The 20,589-nt window shown below is 41.0% G+C and overlaps 1 protein-coding gene across 2 annotated transcripts in view; it reads right to left on the reverse strand.

Annotated features, from left to right (window-relative positions):
- gpc6b (glypican 6b) overlaps positions 1 to 17,636 on the reverse strand; it is an 82,647-nt gene extending 65,011 nt beyond the window's left edge. Inside the window, exon 1 of one of the 2 annotated variants that reach the window (XM_035175283.2) lies at positions 17,105 to 17,636. In XM_035175283.2, the coding sequence (XP_035031174.1) occupies positions 17,105 to 17,255 (151 nt within the window). In that variant the 5' untranslated portion in view covers positions 17,256 to 17,636. The remainder of the gene's footprint in view (positions 1 to 17,104) is intronic. The other variant, XM_035175285.2, reaches the window with a different exon arrangement.
- Between the last annotated feature and the right edge of the window lie 2,953 nt (positions 17,637 to 20,589).

Raw genomic sequence — 20,589 nt, forward strand, 5'->3', positions numbered from 1 at the left:
ACTTTAGAGAACGAAGGAGCATGTGCCGCCTGGAGTCTGCAGATCAAAGCAGATCAAGAAAAACACACAGGATGGTGACGACAGCGTGCGACAAAGTATTATCAACTAAATGTCAACTCTCCAGTGCATCCCAGAGTCATCGTCAGTGAATGAAAAGGCCTCGTTACATCATCACATGACCTATAGATAAAATGTGTTCCATTCCCTGATGAAGACTGGGAGATGTGGTTGAAAGCCTTGAGATGAGATTATTTTGTTACGCATATTAATCCCAGTAAAAATGAATTTAATTAAATTAGAGGTATAGTACTATAGTAACATATTTTGTTTAGCAGGAAATGATCTTAATATAAAAGAGAATCAGGTGATTTATGTTTGCCCTTTATCATGCTTAATATTGATTATTAAAACAGAATAGAAACCCAGTGTGTAGTGATGATAATTGCATTTAAATTATGTTCACAAAGTATAGTAATTGATATTATAAATGCTTTTGGTGGCTATAGAACAACAGGGGCTGTAAAATAAAAAGCAGTGCAGCGAATGTTTTCTTTCCCTCCATGAACTGAACATTAATCTTATTTTTCAGCAGCAGATTAACTCTGTAAAAATAGCGTTTTGCGAGGGAACATCTTTGTGTGTGAGGGTGGTAAAGAGAACGCATCTATTTCAAACACCCATCTATAAAGTAGGAAATTTGACTTTTGAAATGTATCGGTATTTTTACCATGGGTCTTTATTTCCATTAAAAACCTATTAATCAATCAAATAAACAGCAAACGGATTGCAAATCCTGAGACAAGGTTCTATTACCACGTTATAAGTAAATTCAATTAATTTATTAGGGTTTATGGTTAATTTCTGTGAAAATGTGCATTTTCATGGTTCTGGTGAACAGGAACATTGTGTGAAGACAGAGAGAAAACAGAACAGCTGCTGTCAAAATATAGAAACATTAACACAAAGTATAATCTGGGGTACGCACCAATAAAAAGGCTCTGATCTTTGAGGAGGGAGGAGGGAATTCTGTGTTAATATGTCACTGGAGCGTTCAGGTGGATCCCTCCCATTGCAGATGTTTTGTTGAATAAGACATATGAGACTCACAATTCCAGCACAACTCATCAGGCCTGCACAATCTAAAAAGCAGGTGATATATTTGATATATTTACCACATATTTAAACAAATACAGCCCTGCAGATGGGAGCCTCCTCCAACCAGTGCAGTTTCAGTCTAAATCCATTGTTTTCCAGACCAATATGAGGTCCCCATGATCTATATCTTTGATCATTCAGTTTATTTGTGAGTCCAAGGAAACATTTGAAAGAATTCTCTCAGGGTGTTAAGGTCACTATGACCATGACCTTTGACCTTCGACCACCAAAATCTTATAAGATCATCTGTAAGTCTGAATAAACAATTGTATCAAATTTGAAAGGATTCCCCAGAGGTGTTCCTGAGCTATCACGTTCACAAGGTAAACATGTGTTTTTGTGAGCTCAGAGTTCATCCTTGAGTGCAACTGAATGTTTGGAGCAAATTTGAAGAAATTCTCTGAAGGTGTTCTTCAGGTATCACGTTCACAAGAATGTGACAGACATGCGTACCAATGTACGTACATAGGGACTGACGGACATCCCAGGAACAAAATGCTCCTGTCCAGTTGCGGTCGCTGGCACGGAGGCACAAAAAGTTACAAAATTGTAAAAAATATGGATGTGGGCACTTCGTAACATCACAAGCTGTCTTCAGAGGCAGATGTTACTGGGAAGTCCCTGGGGCTCCAAACGTTGAGTGCAGCCTTTTCATCAGATATATCAAGAACAGACAAATAATCCATCTTGACACAACAAGCCTACTCCGGCTCCAGTCGTCTCAACAGAGCAAAAAAAATCACTCAAAAATAAGAATGTCGTACATCAACATTGAGGAAATGGATATCAAGGGACTTCACCAAGCAAAGAGCCACGACCTTCCGAGCCAAGGTCAAACCAGCACAGAGAACTACAGACCATTAGCAGCAGACAGGAACAGACTCTGTTTTTTCAACAGAAACACTCATGTGACATCAAGGTCTTTCTTCATTTTTACATTGTTATTTTTTTACCTAATAAAAATTATTTTGGTGATATTTCAGATAAATCCATTGTCAACAACATCAAAACTGAAACCAACAATGACTTCATTCAACCGGTAAGTACTGCCTGCACAGCAAAGCCTGATTTGTGACACACTGCTGCCTACCCACACACATTGATGGAACAGTCTAACCACTTTTCTAGACTTTCCAAATGTGATTGGAGAGATTGGATCAAACTTGGCAGCATTTTACTGCTGCTCCTTTTCTAAACAAAAACGCTTTCGGGGCCAGTGGGATGAACACAGATGTTGTAGTAACCTGCTTCAGCCACTATACCAAATATACGCTTCCCATGTGACCTCACCTCTTCTTGGTTAATACGATGCGATGGATGCAGACTCCTCTCATTAGACTGCGGATCACGAAACACAACACACAATTTACCTGTCAACTCTTTTCACTAATTATACTTCCACCTACACGTCAGTTCCTCTGAGTACACACACTTCCACTGAGTCTTCTCTTATCTTCCTATAATACTTATACATGCCATGTTACAAGCCCATGGGTCGTCCGTGCAGCAGCTTTTACAACCCATTGTTACATTTTGTTGTTATGCAACCTCTAACATGCGATGTGCTAGCAGGGAAGTGGGTGATGCAATATATAGAGCAACAAAAATCCCTGCTTGGAGGAGATTGGGGGTGAAGCAACATATAGGACTTAAGAATTTGTCTCAATCAAAACAATAACTCAGGAAAAAGTATGATGTCATCGTGAAGCAACGTGGGATCATGGGAGTTGCAGATGAAAGTTGACCTGACGCGACTCAGGTGCAATTCACCTCCACAGAGGAAGTAACATATTAAAGCTGTATTCATGCTACGCAGCAAACGGCAAAGAATAATCACGATCCTTTATTAGGGAGAAATACAAACAAGGAAGGAAAACACACCTAACTAACTAGCAGTGTGTTTTCCGTCATCTTACGTCGTTTGCCCTGGAAGTCACAGCAGAGACAGACAAAGTCATGAAAAAAAATAACTAAATTAAACTTCCTGCTCCCTTGAATTAAACAGAGGATTTCTCTGGGTTTGACACAAGTCAACAAAATAAAAAAGATGGATCTGGTCGTTTTTAGACTTTTAATTAATCCATTAACATGATATTTTGGTGCAACATTCCTGGAGTTAGAGATTTGATTTCTTTCCCACTGCAGTTATTTATAGAGAATATAGATCAGTACTTTAAGTCATAAGTCACACTTCTAGAATGGAGACAATGAGCATTTGTATTGCTGGTTTCACAGCCCTGGGGAAAAGATAGGAAAAAAAAAAAATCTGCTGTGCTATGAGGAGCAGGAGATGGTGGTGAACTCAAGTCCGCCGCCAGACATTATTGGCTGAATACAATTCCATTATTATAATTTCTGTGGAACTCAGCCTCTTTCTACAAACAAGCTGCGAACTGGCACAGATACAGCAGCCCACCGTACTTTGTTACAAATACAGTTTTCTACGTCATAGCTGCAAAGGTGAACCATTAAACAGCCTTGTTGACATTTCTAAATAGTGCTTCTCTCTTCTTTATCATGAAATCATTATACACTTATTTTATTGCAACATCCCAGCCCTTCAGATTTAGATTGGTACCCTACGATGAAGTCTCCCATAGCTTGAAGCTTTTATCAGCTTGTCTATCACCACATGTCCCATCTTTCAAACAGAAAAATAGGTCGATGTGAGTGGAGACCCCTGAGAGTTGCGATGTTTTCTCTTTTTTTTTGGGGAAGCACTTGTGAAAACAAAAGTATCCTTCAAGTAAATGTCTCAGCGCAGCTTTGGGATCTTTCCTAACTTGTTTGGTCTGCACCAAGCCAAGTCTTGTGCAGATGGAGTTTTTGTTTGCTTTTTGGTTACCAAATATAATTTCCACCTCGAGCTGTCTGTGATCCCGAGCAAGCTGCACTTCAAGGGGCTGAAAGGGAATTTTTCCCCCCACTAATAAAAAAAAACGGTGAGTTATTCAGTAACCACAGCACACTGAAGGTGACACAAGGAGACTCGTCCCAGTCTCACCCCGCCGAACAATCCCAGTCCCTCCATTGGTGCAGCACTAACATGATGATGCGTAACTTCGCTTCACGTCAAGCCATGGCCTCAGATCGTGTTAAGCATGGATTCACAACAGCAGATGCTACTCATATTAATACACAAACAACGGAACAAGCAACACTTGCAAGCAGAACATACAAATGTAACACTGTAAAGATGAGTTTTAATGAAAGAGATGTATCCAAACGCGCTGCATAATGCCTATAAATATATATAATAACTATAGATTGCAATCACTTCACGTCAGTCCCATGTCTGTAATCAAATGGAGTGTCAGTCAAATCATTATCTTTGCAAATGAAGCGCTCTTATTAGAAGCTCTATTCTTCTTCCTACCTGCTGAGATGAGATTTTTCAGTGGTTTTTAATGCTTAATATTTCATATTATTTATCATGGTCTGCAATGAGAAAATGAAAAAAATCGTTTTCAAAGTGAGGTTTCTTGATGTTCCTACATGATATACAGTATAGGGCATGTGTATAGCATGCAACTTTACAGGGCGTTTTATTGGACATGACTATGCATTATAAGCTTTCGTTTGTCATTTGCTCCCACGTGTGATTTAATGCAGTTTTACTTTGAGTCAGGGGCTAATGTTAATCATTAGAGGAGTTACACGGCGTGAAATGACCCACAGGACCCATAACCCAGAATCTAACTGCTGTGAGGCGACAGTGCTAACAACTGCACCACCCTGCCGACCCATCCATAATAGGTCTCATAGCAAATTACCAGTGTAAAAATATTTACATTTTTAGCGAAGTTCCATTTGCACAGCCTTCTCCTTGCCTAAGAGTCAAAATGTCGGTGCATCAATGTCGTTCGGTTCATTCTTGCAGCGGTGCACGGGTAAAGCAATTTTCCCTTTCATATCCCTTTAAATAAATTATAACACAACTAATGAAATGTTCAATGTATCTTTAATATGTTCTCATATGAAGATACAGTATTTATGCAATCATTGTGACATACACGTCAGTTTTGAGAAGAAAGTGTCCGAGTACCTGTGGTTACCAGCGAAGGTAGACCAACTCTCAGAAGTATTCATCAGTGTACCTGGTCGAAGAGACCTGCAGCATATGTGCTCTGCCATCTGCCGTGTCCCCGTGCTTCCCCCTGACGAACTTTTTATGCATTCAGACCTGAAGCCATATTCGGTCCTAATGAGATCAGCATTGCTAATGTCAGTGGAGTTTCATCTTCCTTGTCTCGTCACTTCATCAGCATGAGACAGCTGCAAAGTGCTCTGAATATCAGGGGCTTGATAGCAGCTCTCAGTTCTGATCTTACGGCCCAACAAGTCCTCCAGTCTGAACGACCTAAACCCTCTTATACAAGGCGGCAGCCGTACTGAACCCTGGTCATCACGGTTACTATAATACACATGCAGTCAAGCGTATGGAATGATGGAACGGTCATGGTTTAGGAAAAGACCGTGGTATGGATCAAAATAAATACTTCCTTATGATTAGGGGACTTTCATTGTCACGGTCCCAATAATAAAAACAGGATTATGGTTGGGTGGATAAAAGAAGCTATTGGTTTCACACTGGAAACAAACAGCATTCTCCTGTGTGAACATCATCCTATAATGTAGTCTATGTCACTCTTTATACCACATCACCTGACTTCCTCCTTTGCTACTGTTACTATGACCACAAGAGATCGTTTGATGGTAACATTTTATTATAGCTCCTGCACCCTGCTGGTTTGTATTTACAGGACAGTCTCGATGGGAACATGTTTTTAGTAAGAATGTATCAATTCCTTTGTATTTTGGGACAATTTTAATGATCCAAAACTCTGCACATGTCAATAGTATCGTAGTCATCAATAACAAAGTCAGAAGAAAGTGTTTGTCTTGGGTTAATCAACGTGCGTACCATCACAGCACTCTTTCTCTCCTTCGAGAAGTAAAGTGGGTCCAAGTATCGGCCCACTTCTTTCCCACCAAATGCTCTCGTTTCTATTATCAATTTCATTTATCATTATTTATTTATGCCAAGTTTGGAAATGTCCTTATTTATTCACCCATATGCATGTAAAACTGTGACACATCTTCTACACAATTTTAACCATTCTCAATGTTTATCTGTCCAATATGTAACATCATTAATATTTGCAACACTTCCTGTACCCGCTTCAAGGTAAAAGGACCTAAAGGACTGAATCCATTCATCTGTTTTGACAAGGTGTTTATTATTATTACAGGGTTGGAAGATGCACGGCTTCATACTGTAGGGTCCTGGAATTTAGTTGCGTATATAGCCAAATACTTATATTTGAGGAAATACAGTATTCACACCAGAAGCCCCAGGAAGCAGCTCAGGTGCAGACACACTTCCTGTGTGAACAACAGACGCCCACGGCACGCAGCAGATCATCGGCGCAGCCGTCATGTGCCGCTCACGCACAATTATTCCATTCAGTTAATGCCATATGCTTTCAGACATGCAACACAGCTAATGTACAGAGATTATATAGGGAACATTCACTATTTCTGTTTCACCGCTCAGTGTGTGTGACACTCCGCCCCCTGACTGATGGATGATCAGACTTTCACGTGAAAGCTCCCTGCAAAAGGCTGATCATATCCTCAGGAACCACACAAGAACACAATGCATTGCATGTGAGCATTAGCATGATTCTATAAATCTGCATAGTCTGCACAGCCCCTCCACTTTTTAATAATGTCTCTGGAGGCCTTTGTGTACAGAATAGCCAGGTTTCTCTCTCAGGTTGGAACCTGCATCAATCACGAATGAATGACAGTATTCCTATCACATTTTGGGTCATGTCAGAAGTCCTAATGAAAGCCGTGCTCCTGTTTTTAAATAACTGGAGGATGCACATACAGAGGAGTGTATGTCCTTGGGTGAACGAGGACAGGTTCAAGAGGAAATGAAATCTCACCGACATAAAACAGTCGACAATAAAAGCAGCACAGTACAATGGTATGATGGTTTCATCCTCAGGAGAGTCGGCGTGAAGGAAAAAAGGACAGGAATAAAGATGTTGGAACAGTTTCATACTCCCTGCAAATGTGTCAGTATTTTTTTGTAGATATGTCAAGATATTCCGCTGCAACATGCCATATGCAGGGCTGTGTGCATGATAAAACAGCCGAGTGTTGACTCAACGGTATGGAGCTTCATAGTGGAATATTTCTAAGAGTACCATAAAAAAAAAAAACTGTTTGAAGGAAGGAATATAAATGCATAACTGCCCTCTGTCACTATACGGAGGAAGAATTTTAAAGCGGCTTTTGAAGAAATTGTTGTCGTTCACAAAACTCAGCTTCACATAAAAAAAACGTTCCTGCAACTGATACTGACTCCTCCGGGGTCGAAGACGGAAACGCTGGGTAATGGAGTACAGAGGAGGTGACCGTACAAGTTAAAGGTGTTGGCAATTCACTGGAGCTTAAATTAATCATTCCCCTCGATCTACAAAAAAATCAACAACTCTGATGACTGATTAACAGTTTCAGCCAATTTCAATCAAATAGCAAGAGCGAAAAAAGATTTTCTGCCTCCAGTTTGTGGAATACGAGGATTTGCTCATTTTCTTTGTTATATATCATCATAAACGGATTATTTTGAAAGTTTGGACTGTTAAGGTGGAATGTTTTTCAGCGTGTGTCTCTTGACGCATGAGTTGACGTTAATATACTTGTCATTATGTCAATAATGTCAATAGGACAACGTTGGCTATTCCCTTGGGTTTCATTGGCTCTCTCGCATGACATGATTTAGTAATGATTTGGAACTTCTCTTAAAACAATACACTCATTTTAAAGATTTAACCTTGCATAATTATTTACAGAGACCACAAATAAACAACCAAAATGTACAATATGTTTGACCTTGTGGTGAGTATGGAGCTAATAACTATGGAATATTCATGTGTCATACCCTCCCGCACTAAAATCATTACAGCAAAGATTAATGTATGGATTTCCTTAACACCATGTGCAGCACATTTACAAATGACAGGCACAGCATAATCAGCATTATGTGGCTTTGATATTTATTCAGAAGTATGTAATAAAAAGCCTTGTGAACGCATGAGAAGATCAGTGTGGATATTCGATCCGTGCGGGCAGCATGCCTAGACCCCCCCGGAGAATTGGACCCGAGCAGGCAAGCCACTCTCTCCTGCGTCACCTTGCTAAGTAGAGCATGGCAGAGGTCCACGCTACAGGTAGCAGCTGGCGGCTGTTTGGAGACCTGGAGGGAGCAGCCTCAAACCCCCACTGATCGTTACTTTTCACTCAGCATTTACAGCTTAGTTTACCAACACCGGCCTTTATTAGTTCTGATACCTTGTTACCGCGCAAGTGCCCTCTACTCGGCTTCACCGCGAGGAGGAGGACTCGACTCCACTGCACGACGCAGAGCTCCCCACGGCGGCTTGCTGCAACGCAGCGCACTGAATCATCCTCAGGAGCAGTGTGAAGGCAGACATCCTCTCCAGTTGCACATCAGGTCTAGTCAGACGTTGTCAACAAGACAGGGAGTGGCAGACGTGTGGCTAAAGATAGATCCAACGACGGCAACAAGGCATTCGAGGGGGCTTTATTTCATGATGGCTAGGTTTTTGACAGGCAGATGAGGTGTTGGGGAAAAGTACCAGCTATATGTCACAGCCAGAAGCCTAAAATGTGATTCTCACGTCAATGACGGAACACACATAGGAACCTGGGGATTGTTTTCTGAAATGTCAGTGATGATTCATGGATGGAAAAGATGTTGTCAACTACTGGAAGCAGTGTAGACAATTCTAACAAATACATAATAGATAGAATAATTATTTGTAGGCAGATAACAAGTTAGAGACATGTGCCACAAATGGCTGAACAATGACTGCAGACGTCTGACAGTCACACACTCACATACCTGGTGGCATTTTTATGATCTGGGATTCTGAGGTAACACGTCTCAACTATCTTCCACTTCAATATGAGAAAATTACATTTTGAGCCTGAGAGTATGGGAGCATATTGATGTCGACTGTATCAGTGGAATTTGATTAGAATAGATTATTTTACTGTAAGAGGTAACCTATGAGGGGGAGCTGAAGCTAAATCAGTCTTTAGTCTACACTGATAGGGAATAGGAAGCAAAACTGTGGCTGTATCCGAATTGTATTGAAGGTATTGAAATCATGGATGATTCTCAACAATTTCTACTGGGTTTATAATTTTTTTTAATCTACATTGTATGTAAAGCACTTTGAGCTGCATTTCTTGAAGGTGCTCTACATATACATTTAACTATTACTATTATTATCATCATTATTATTGTTATATACAAAATGTACATGGTAAGCACCAAAGATTAGTGTCTCCATTAAAGTATCTGACCAAATGATAAAAATAGGGTCATAATCTCTCCTTCTGTTCCTGAGTTATAACGTTAAACAAGAAAAGTGTTGTCATGACGTCATAGTGAAGTTGACCTTTGACCTTTTGGGATACAAAATGATATCACTTCATAATTTCAACCCATTAAACAATTGCGTGTAACATATTAAGCACATTGTTATGTTATTGCAACGAAAAAAATTGGAGATTGCCTCGACATTGACCTTTCACCGCTAAAATCATATCAGTTTATTCTTCAGTTCCGTTGAACACGTTCGCCATAAATGAGGAAATTCTCTCAAGGCGTCCCTGATAACGAGAACAGGACGTGCGGACGGAAAAACCTGAAAACACGATGCCTCCGGCCACGGCTGTCTCCGGCGCGGAGGCATAACAATAGGATGAATGAATAGTGGAAATGTGTTTATAAATTCTCAGTGGCTCCAGGTGAAAGTTTAATTGGGCAGTTGTTGACAAGATCAGAATAACATCCATTCAAGCTCTTGTTGACAGCACGAGCGCTCATTCCTTCACATTTCAAATGATTCCTAAACCTTTAAACAGCTCCCGCCACAGCGTCTCGGGAGAACACCTTCAATCTATTTCCTTGTGTTTCACAGTAGATTTATCTCAAATGGGTTTGACACATATTAATTCTCCGTGGCTGTGTTCGCACCATCTTTCCATCAGTAATCTATACGACAACTGCTGATTATCAACAGTATAAACATGGCACATTAGGCTTATAGTATATTTAATAGCCCAGAGTCTCTTTCATGTTTTTACATTTTAATATATTCAAACAATACATGTTGCAAGTGAAGAAGTAGGCTTTCTTATTATACAGGTGAAATTCATGTGAAGATATCTGAATAATGATTTTAGATCACACACACTTTTTAGTGGCAGTGTTAACAACTGCCCAGCTAACAACTAAAATCCCTTCAAGCTTTAAAATGTGTGGGCTGCATTAAAATTTCAGCGACCAGGGTTATGAGCAACAGAAAGCTGGACACGGACCCCGCTGAAGGTCACAACCAAAATAAACAGAAGACTTAGGTCACAGACAGGATTAGGATTTAGAAATATTATCCAGAAAGTTATTTAGGTCTTTGGAAAAAGACAGTAACCTTTAAGTCTTTTTTCCTCCTTCCTAAACTCAAAATTCACAGACCTGAGGATATCTTCCTCTTGGGAGCCGCAAAAAAAGAGCAACATTCCATTTACTGGAGGTTCCAGAGTTCTAGAGTAAAATAATTTAGTGTGAAAAACTTTGCATGGGCGGTGCATGTCAGTGTTGCATTCAAATTAAAATGCTTATATTAGGAAATGTATCGTGGCGTCCCTGACAGTGATGAAGATACTGTGATTATCAGCTAATGATGCAACATCTGAGTAAGGAACAGACACTGCATGTACATCAAACATAAGAATAATTTTAATCAGTTTATTTGGGACATCTATCCCCACTGTGTATTTAAAAATGTTCTTTAATAAAATGCAGCCTTAAAATGAAATAGGTGTAACAAAGTGTGCACATCCAAAGTTTTACGATGAATGGATTTAGTTTATTAGGGATGCAATTGATTATGTTTCTTTATTACGGATTAATAAGCAGATTAATTTTAGATAAACATTTATCAATTAAATGTCAAAATATAGCGGAAAATACGCAATTACAACTTCATCAACACTCCAAGGTGACTTCTTCAAATGTCTTGCAAGAGGAGAGAAGCCTTTTGAGAAGCTGGAACAACACAATATGTGGCAGAATAGTTGGCTAATTGATTAATCAAGCAATGGTTTTAGTTTTAATTAAACGCCCCCTGACAACCTGGTTTCAAATTTGTCAATTACATGAAATATTTCTGAGTAAATAAGCAACTGGAAGGACGCTCTGAGAGCACAAACCTCCACCAAGGCTAATGCCGTATCTGGCCATGTCAAAGCAGTCCTTCAATTATAAAGACTGCCGGCCCACCATGTTCTAATTTGTTGTGCCACTGTTTCATAATGAACAGAACTAAATATTAACACTTTTCATAATAAATTTACAGATATCAAACTTGGTGTTTTGCTTTGTTGATGCATTGTCTAGCAGTGTACAGCGCTATTGCCCATAAAGTTTTTACCATCCACGCAGACAGTCAGACCTCATTGTTTCAGCTCCAGCTGTGCGCATAGCCGCAATGCAATGCAGTTCTCTCTCACACACGAGAACCTTTTCTGTTCTGAAAACTCATGGATCCGCCCCTTTCATTCGGATCAGTTCGGAAATATAATGGGTTCTTCCCTCGGCCATGTCCCACCCCTCCGCTAAACTTCATGGAAATCGGCTTTGTAGGTTTTACGTAAGCTTGCTAACTAATAAAGAAACAAATGATGAAAACATAACCACCTCGATGGAGGTACAGAGAAAAACATCTGTCCATCTCTAACTCTTATCCTAGTTGTGGAGAAGTTGGAGTGTCACAGTTGACATTTGGCAAAAAGGTGCACCCTGGACTGGTCGCCAGTAAAAAATGAAAGAAGTATTCTTAATTTTACACTCAACAAATTCTGCTTCATCCAGTCTTTGTCAGTAGTTTGAGTTCATGGACCATAGGCTAGAAACTGAATAAACCCTCTTTAAGATTTGGATTCCAATGTTGCTCTAATTACAAGTTCATGCCTTTATCCAGCTAAGATCTGTCTAATTCCAATAAGAAAGAAAAGTAAAGCAAAACCTTAATATATAATTCAACTAACTGAGAAAAAAAGTTCTTTAATGTTAGACTAATGTGTTGGATGTACTATTAAATTGTACAGGTGCACTGTGATTAATGCATCTCTGCCTTCCCCACAATATCACAAATTCAATCAGTGCTAAAGCAAATTGTAAGATGACATAATCCTTAGAAGTCCCACAACGGGGAAATTTGAATCTCATCAATTTACGCCGAAAGACAACAGTGAACGAACGAAATGAGATTAATCAAACGTTCCTCTACATGAGCTTCTTGATATGCTGTGAGAGCCGCGTCGCTCTGCTTCCAACGCTGTGACGCGGAAACACAAGCAGGACAAAATGTTTCCTACAGCTCTCAGAGGGAACACCCGCAGAGTCGGCCCATCATGTGGTCATTTTGGCATTCATGAGCATGATTGATGACACGGCGATGGAGGCAGCGTTTGAGAAATCCCCCTCTGCTGCGGGACAAGACATGATTGTTTGGCTTCTTTCTTTGCTGATGGTATCCCCCTCTGCTTCTCCGTAGGACACATTCCCATTGTGTGACCGTATGTGGCAGAATGCGGCCTCAAACACTGGCGCTTCACACAAACTCAATCAACCACTGCCAATCCCAAAAGATCAATTATCTGCTGTTTTATCATGAATAGTATGAAGTTTGCATGGGGGAAATGTAAAAGCATAAACCCACAAGCAACAGCTGTGATCCTGCAGGACTCTAGTCCCGTGCAGATCTGCTGTATCTCCATGTGTGACTGACAGGAAGGTCACAATAATCTGACAATACATCACAGCAATCCTGACGTATGCTGCAGGGGCTAACAAAGTCACCTGGCCGTTCCCTCACACAGGCACTCCCATTTAGCCCTTTTTAATCCCCTACATCCCATTACACGACAGCGGAGAACCCGTGCACATTACACGCTTCGGCGGAGATCGTTTTGCCTCATTGTTCAGGCAGCCAAGGATCACATAAAATATCAGCAACGTTATTTCTTTCCCCCCCGTCTCTCCATCTCCAGGCTGGGAGTAAACAGCGCCGGACGTCAGATGAGTAGTCGACAGAATACGACATGTTAAGAAGTTCCACTGAAACCTGCAGTCAGCCGTGTGACTCACTTTCCACATCTTCCCATCTTGTCTCAGACGTTGGGTATTCCACTGGATATTGAGACGGTGAGGGCAAGACTAGGAGCAGGTCTCGTTTTTAACCAGAGCGACTGGTTTTTAAATTGGTTTAAAGCAAAATTGTAAGGATTTTAAATGCTAAAAATGTGTGACTTTGGTAGTGATCAAACTAGATCAGAATAAAGTACAGTGTGCTGTGGGGAGGGAGAGACTCTGGACATTTTAAGATGTGTGATCACTCCAAAGACTTTTAGAGAAATCTGATGCTCATGCTCCCATGTTTCAGAAATGCCTTTACCGTGTTGCTGCTGACAGCCTCCAGTCTGCCCCGGTCAGCAGGCAGAGGCATCGGCCGAGTCTTGTGGAATCACTGTATCATCTGAGCCTTTAGACTTCAGATAATAGCAACATTTCAGTCAATATCACTGACTCCACTGCTGTCATTCCACCTGACCTGGTTCCTTCTGTTTGACCAAACACCAACGGCAGCAAAAAACTGGCAATTTGAAGCTTTTTGCTCGTATCCGCACACAAAATACACACGGTAGCTGTGGCTGAGCATTTTAACTGGTGCTGTGAAAACTATATCCTGCTGTTACTCTTATATTCGCTATAATTGAACCGTCACAAACACAATTGATTTTTGGCAAGATGAGGTTCTCATATTGAAAAAAGGCTGAATGAAAGTATTTATTAACATAGATGTGATAAAGATTCAAACTTCATACATAAAGCATGGTCTCTATGTTGAATCTCACATCAAAAGAAGCCAGAGCTCACACATCTGTCACGTTGAAGGCTCTGCCTATATCAGCTAATGCTGATTTCACGAAACCAAACAGCAAAGAGCTGTCATTTAACATGAATGTATAGTACGTCATGCTGGGGCAGTGAAGGCATCATTTATATACAGCAGGTGTAGCACTTACATCAAGGCTGACATTTTTCTCAAATCATTAGTGAGTTAATAGAGTGTGATGGCAGCTGTAAGGCTGACAGGAACAATAAGGTATACGGGAAGCTTTAAGAGCCGCTCTCCACCGAGTCCCACGAGGACCCACTAATCTACAAGTACTGGAATATTATCTCCAAACTAATGTCAAGAATGAACATGCTCCCCATCTGCCACAGGGGGGGCTCTTAACCCATTCAGTGCCACCTCCTAGTAGTTCATATTACACACCAGTGATATGAAATGAAATTACAATGAAGATCACGAAAACGCGTGCAGTTTTGTTATGATATTGGGTAATCTGTCAGTAAAACCCCCAAATCTTCAATGTAGTTCATAGAGCCTTTAACTTCACATTAATTACATAGAATAATATTAAAATAATACTTTAAAACCTTTAATACTGAGTACACTTGCTGGATTTTCCACTAAAATTAACTATTAATACCAAGAAACTACCAAATTGTCAATATACCAGAGCAAAGTACCACCAGTGAGATAAATGTTATGAATTTCCACAGTTTAACACAGTGAAGGATGAAGATCTCCACAGAGAACATGTCGTGCATTCTTCCCGCTGATACTTGAAACACGTATTGTCAGATTTTTGATTAGAAAATGAAGCATTTCCACCTTTACTTCAGTCAAGCATTGGCTTAACCCTGATGTTGTTTGCACGAGTGAAAGGCAGTCTGTCGGAGGCCTGAAGGACATGCCCATCACCATTTGAATTTTGCTGAGGTGCTGATAATGTGTTGTCTCTCCAGGCAGACGTGAATAAGGTTATAGGACCCATTCAAAGAGCTGATCAAAAGACGTTTATTCAGGGTGACATCATCTGGAGATGAGAGAGATTGCGTGTTTCACTCGTTTGGGAGATTAGTTGCGATGTCAGGGACCCGGATCCAAAGGATTTAATCAGGTTGTTATTCAACCCATCTCTGAGCAGGTGTGCCCATTGTCACATACGCAGCCTTATTCCACTTGTGCCAGATTTGCTGCTTCTACACAAAGGGTCATTGGCCCTGAAGCATAACAATGATGACCTGGAGAGAAACCCCGCCTGGGTTAATAGGAAACAAACACCTTTCACTGTCCTTTGGGTGAAGACATATAGTCACATAAATAACAACTGTGCTAAGAGTGGCCCTAAAGGACATCCTGTAAATCACAGAAATGTACAAATTAATATCATGTACCTTTAGAATTTAGTCGGGGATAGATATATGGTGTACACAGTGCACAGGAGTCATTTTTATTAATATAGTTACAAGGGATAAAAGATGAATTATCAAGTATTCCCAGGTTCTTACAGTCAACAGAGAATCCAATTTTAAATCATTCAATCTGAATTATAACCTCTTCCGATCTCTGTCTGTTTCATACCTTGGACTGTCCATACAGGCTTGAATGTGTCATTTAGTCAATTAGGAATTAAATTAGATAACCGCTCAGTATGGGGCGGCGGCTGGAATTAAGTACAACGGGTGATTCATGGTTATGGACTGGAGCGTTGCCAGAGCCAGCAGTTCCACTTCACCTTATCACCTCATTCTCGCAGGAATCAGAGTTAATCTGCAGAGTTGACCGTTTCATTATCTCTGCTTGGTTAGTGCTGTCAGGGACCTCTGCTGGACACACTCGTCCCAGCACAGCAGGTTTCACATGGAGTGTCGATGCCGGCTGATATTAATCCAGTTCTATTTTATTTAGTATGACACCAAATAGCAACATACATTACAACAAGGCACTTTACACAGTAATTTACAATAATATAGAGAAATCCAAAAGTTCCCACAATGAGCAAACATTGATTGTGGAGAGAAAAGGACAAAACCGCTAGAAGAACCAGACTCAATGTGCCTCGGCCGGTTCAGACATCATTATAGGCTGCAATCACCAAGCTGCACATTAAAGTAATAGTTCACCCAAAAAATGAAAATACACACCTTATTTACTCACCACTATGCCGATGAAGGGGTGGGTAAAGTGTTTGAGTCCACAAAATACTTTTGGTGTTACAGGGGTAAACAGCGTTGCAGGTAAATCCAATACAATTGAAGTAAATGGTGACCACTTCAAACATAAAAAAAAAACAAAAGGGAAAAAAATGTAAATGAGTCGGATTTGAATATCGGGCTTACGGGCACTTGATGACACCACCGGAGCAATATGGACACATTTTCAGTTTTTTTCTGTTGTTTTTTTAAAGAATTGATCACCAGTTATTTCAATCATATTGGATTTGGCTGCAACGCTGTTTACCCCTGAAACTCCAAAAGTGCTTTGTGGATTCAAACACTTCAACCCACCCCTCTATCGGCACAGTGCTGAGTAGATAATGAGTGAATTTTAATTTTCAGGTGAACTATCCCTTTAAACTATAGTGCTGTGCGCCCTGTCCTGTCAGTGTAGGACGCAGGAGCCCGCTCCAGATGTTGGTCACCACCCTGTCAGGTCAATTAGGACAATTTGGCATCTGAGCTCATCCCTTGTGTGCGGTTTAAAAACTTCTCTCGGTGACTCGCAGCTACTTCAGAGAGTGACAGGTGGTGGATGCTGTCAGCAGGACGCTCCTGCACCATAAAAGCATTTTTTTGCATCTTCAATGAGTTGCAGCGGGATCATTAGTTCAACATCAAAAAGCATCGCACAGAAGCTCTCAACATGCACACTTCAAATAAAAATGCAGAAATGCTGCATTTGGAAGGTGTTGACCCGGGCAGCCTTACCTGGGATCTCCTGGAGAGGAACATGTGCGAAGCTGAAGCCTTTCCCGACGCACGCCTCCCTCACCTCGCTGCAATTCCGGGCTTTAAAATCTGCCCTCGCCGCAACATAGAGCACAGACAAAGTGCACAGGATGGTCTCTAGTCTGAGCATGGTTCACTTCGGCAACAGATCCCTTAATGTGTCCGGTTCTCTGCAGCGGGGTCCCGCTTGCTGGTGAAACTCCAAATGCAGCAGCAGCAGCAGATCCGCAGGTATACACTTGATGAAGCCTTTCCCAACTAAACTGCGAGTGAAAACATTTCCCACCTCTCCTCAAGAAAGAAAAAAAAGAAGCTAAACGGGGCTGTGCTGCAGCCGAGAGTGGTGAGTCAAAGTCCCCCCGGCGCCGCAGACAAGAGAACCGAGAGGGTCGAGGAGCCACATGAATCCAGGCGGTGCGCAATTCTCCCTCAGGGCGCGTTGACTCCAACTTCGCGGAGCGCACGGAGCCTCCTGGTCTCTGCTGCGCTGGAGTGGAAGTGCTGTGTGGAGTCAGTGTGTGTTCGGATCAGATGCACTGGCGGAATACAAAATATGGAGTGGAATCCAGCCTCATCCATTCCAGTGGGTGGGGGGGCTGCCAGTCGGCACCTACCACCGGGGATGTGTTGGGAAGTAAACCAGAAAATCATATAGGGGTCCAGGGGAGCGTGGACCATGGGGTGTAATAAAAATATCAGAGAGGAGAGAAGATGTACCTGATTTATGTGAAGTTTTACCAGTTAAGGTACAAACAGCATCAGAACAGTTTTGCTTTAGACTCCCTGGTAAATCTTTGAGACACAGCTGGAGTGTTTGGGGATATATAACAGTTATATAGCAAAAATACTACATCACTATAAACCCTAATGGGTGTATTTTACTTGCTTTAAAATAATGTTTAAAAAGTGCCAGTTTTATTGCTACTTAAGAGGTTACGTTTCCACCTGCATTTGTTTGTTTGTTTGCTATATCAGGCTTACGCAAATTGCTGATTAATCACGTGGCTTCAGGAATTTAGTTTTAAATTTTCTTTTGTATTTAGTATTTTATTTTATTGATTTCATGGCAGTGGCGGATCTAGACATTTTCTGAATCAGGTGCCATAATTCATGGATCTTGATGAAAAAAGTCATGTTTATGGGACAGATCTATTGGTGTGTGCAATTTGGTGCAGAAACAAATAAAAATCTAGGTTTAGTGAATTTATATGTAGTTGTATGAGGGGACTGCTGGGCCTTGGTGGATGTATACATGTATATTCTACTGAGTGTCATTCTAATTTGTGAATCAACTTCTTCAACCATTATTTGGCCTTTACTATGATAATGTTCCATTGGTGTGGATTTTTCAGAATTCAGAAAATGTAACTATTGGCAGTTTTCTTTCACATTCATGCGACACCAAAGCAAAACACCAGAAGCACAGAATCAAACCGTATTAACTTGAGGATCTCAAGGATTCGACGAGGACCAGAAGGCAAGCATTCGTGGCTTTATTGATTTTGGAACAGCCTGATCCTCGGGTAGATCAACAGTGGATTAACATGGGCTGCAATGAATTCCTATTGGTATGATGCCACATTTTGAAAGGTACTTTAAAGTGACAGCTTCCTTCAGTGCAGGATGCTGCCCTGCACGATTTTGGATTAGATGTGTAAATCCTCAGGATCAGGTTTAGAAGAGATAGATTCTCATTTTCTGTGGTGAAAGAGTCTCAACTTCCCGTTCATGGGGTCACATGTATAATTTCAGGAGATAAATTATATAAAATACATTGATTTAATGCTCAATATGTCCCTGATTTTATCTCCCTTGGGTGGTAATGACAAATTTAGAAAAAAACTTGTTGGTCTTTATTATTTTAGATCAGAACTAGACTTTGTCTGTGAAAACTATTGTCTGTACATATAAATGAAAAATTTGCATTTGGACATAGTGTGTGATAAGAACCAACTTAAATGACAGAAACTATCCTTGAAAAAAATTTATAAGACATGTTTTAGGCAGTGTCTTCCCACTAACATGGAGGAGGTAGGGTTTGTGGCCTATATTGCAGTCTGCCACCAGGGGGCAAATGAGAGACTTTGGCTTCACTTTTGGGGCGCTCTCATGTCAACCATCTTCTTATAGCCTGCAGTCTATGGAGAACAAATCTTACACTAAATATACACGTGTCTTCATGTCTCAGATGTCATGTCTTGCTGCTTTATGCTCTTGTCCATGATGCACTTACAGACATTACAAAAACCTGCTCAAACTCTATAGTTAACATAATCTGAAGAACAAATGTAGTGTCTAAAATAGGACATCTAATTAAAGGATGACAGAAGCAGTGGTTAGTCTGAGGGATCCCTCAGCTCCACTTCTATGGGGAGACTTCTTGACCTGGACATGTCAAAGTTAATTAACGTATATCCAACTCTGAAACTCAAGGGACAGTTTCAGCCAATGAACAATTTTAATACAATGAAAAATTCATTTAATGGGGAAATTCTGCTGCCAAGATCGCTGTCAAGTTGACTAACGAGACTGTGAAGGACTCCATGAATGGTTTCTGTGTGTGTGTGTGTGTGTATGTATATGCGTTGCCTTCAGTGCTATGTGTGCATCCCATTTGTGATATATTTTGTTATTTTTTTCCTTCAGCAGCTTCCTCCAGCTCTTCCTGGGATTCCCAGGCGCTCCCAGAGATGTAGTCCGTCCTATGTGTTGTGAGCTTTGCTCGGGGTTTGCTGCATTTGTGTTTGTTTACACCAAATAGTCACAAACACAAATGCAGATAAAAGGTCAGAGAATGAGGATGCAGCGACACGCTCCTTGGAATAACAGTTGAACGCTACAGCCATCAAGGTAAATAAATTAAATATTTTGAATACAACCAGCAGAACTTGGATAGAGCTGATCTGAGCTGCCTCACTTGCAGTACTTACAATGAAGAAATTATCAGTTGAAGGAACGCAAGCTCCTCAGCAACCAGGAGATATAACACAGAACATACATATACCAGAACCACATTAACAGGCAAATTCAGGGGCTGAGTCATTATCTTGGGACTTCTTCTCAGACATTGTGACACAGGAACCACACTGAGCACCTGGAACAGCTCACTGGCAACTGACAGCGATGTGATCAGCACCCTGGAGAGCGCCGCGTCCTGAGCTGAGCACCTGAGCCGCCTCACCTGGTTTCTTCTGACATGGAAAATGTGACCGCTGCAACGAGATCCTCTAAAGGCAACAGACATTTTCAGCAGAGCACAGAATGAGACCAACCACCTGCAAGACTTCCTCCTCTTCAGGTACAATCTCGTTCTATTGGTTATCGGCCAAATCTTGGGCTGATGAGGGCTGGAGATGCACCAGGTTATAGGTTATGTTGATGTACATTGTTTTATGTGAGTTTATAGGGATTTTTGGCATTTGACCTACACACTTTTATGAAAGGCTGAATTACCCCCACGTGGA

Source organism: Hippoglossus stenolepis, chromosome 13 (genome assembly GCF_022539355.2).
Source record: "Hippoglossus stenolepis isolate QCI-W04-F060 chromosome 13, HSTE1.2, whole genome shotgun sequence".
Lineage (NCBI taxonomy): Eukaryota > Metazoa > Chordata > Actinopteri > Pleuronectiformes > Pleuronectidae > Hippoglossus > Hippoglossus stenolepis.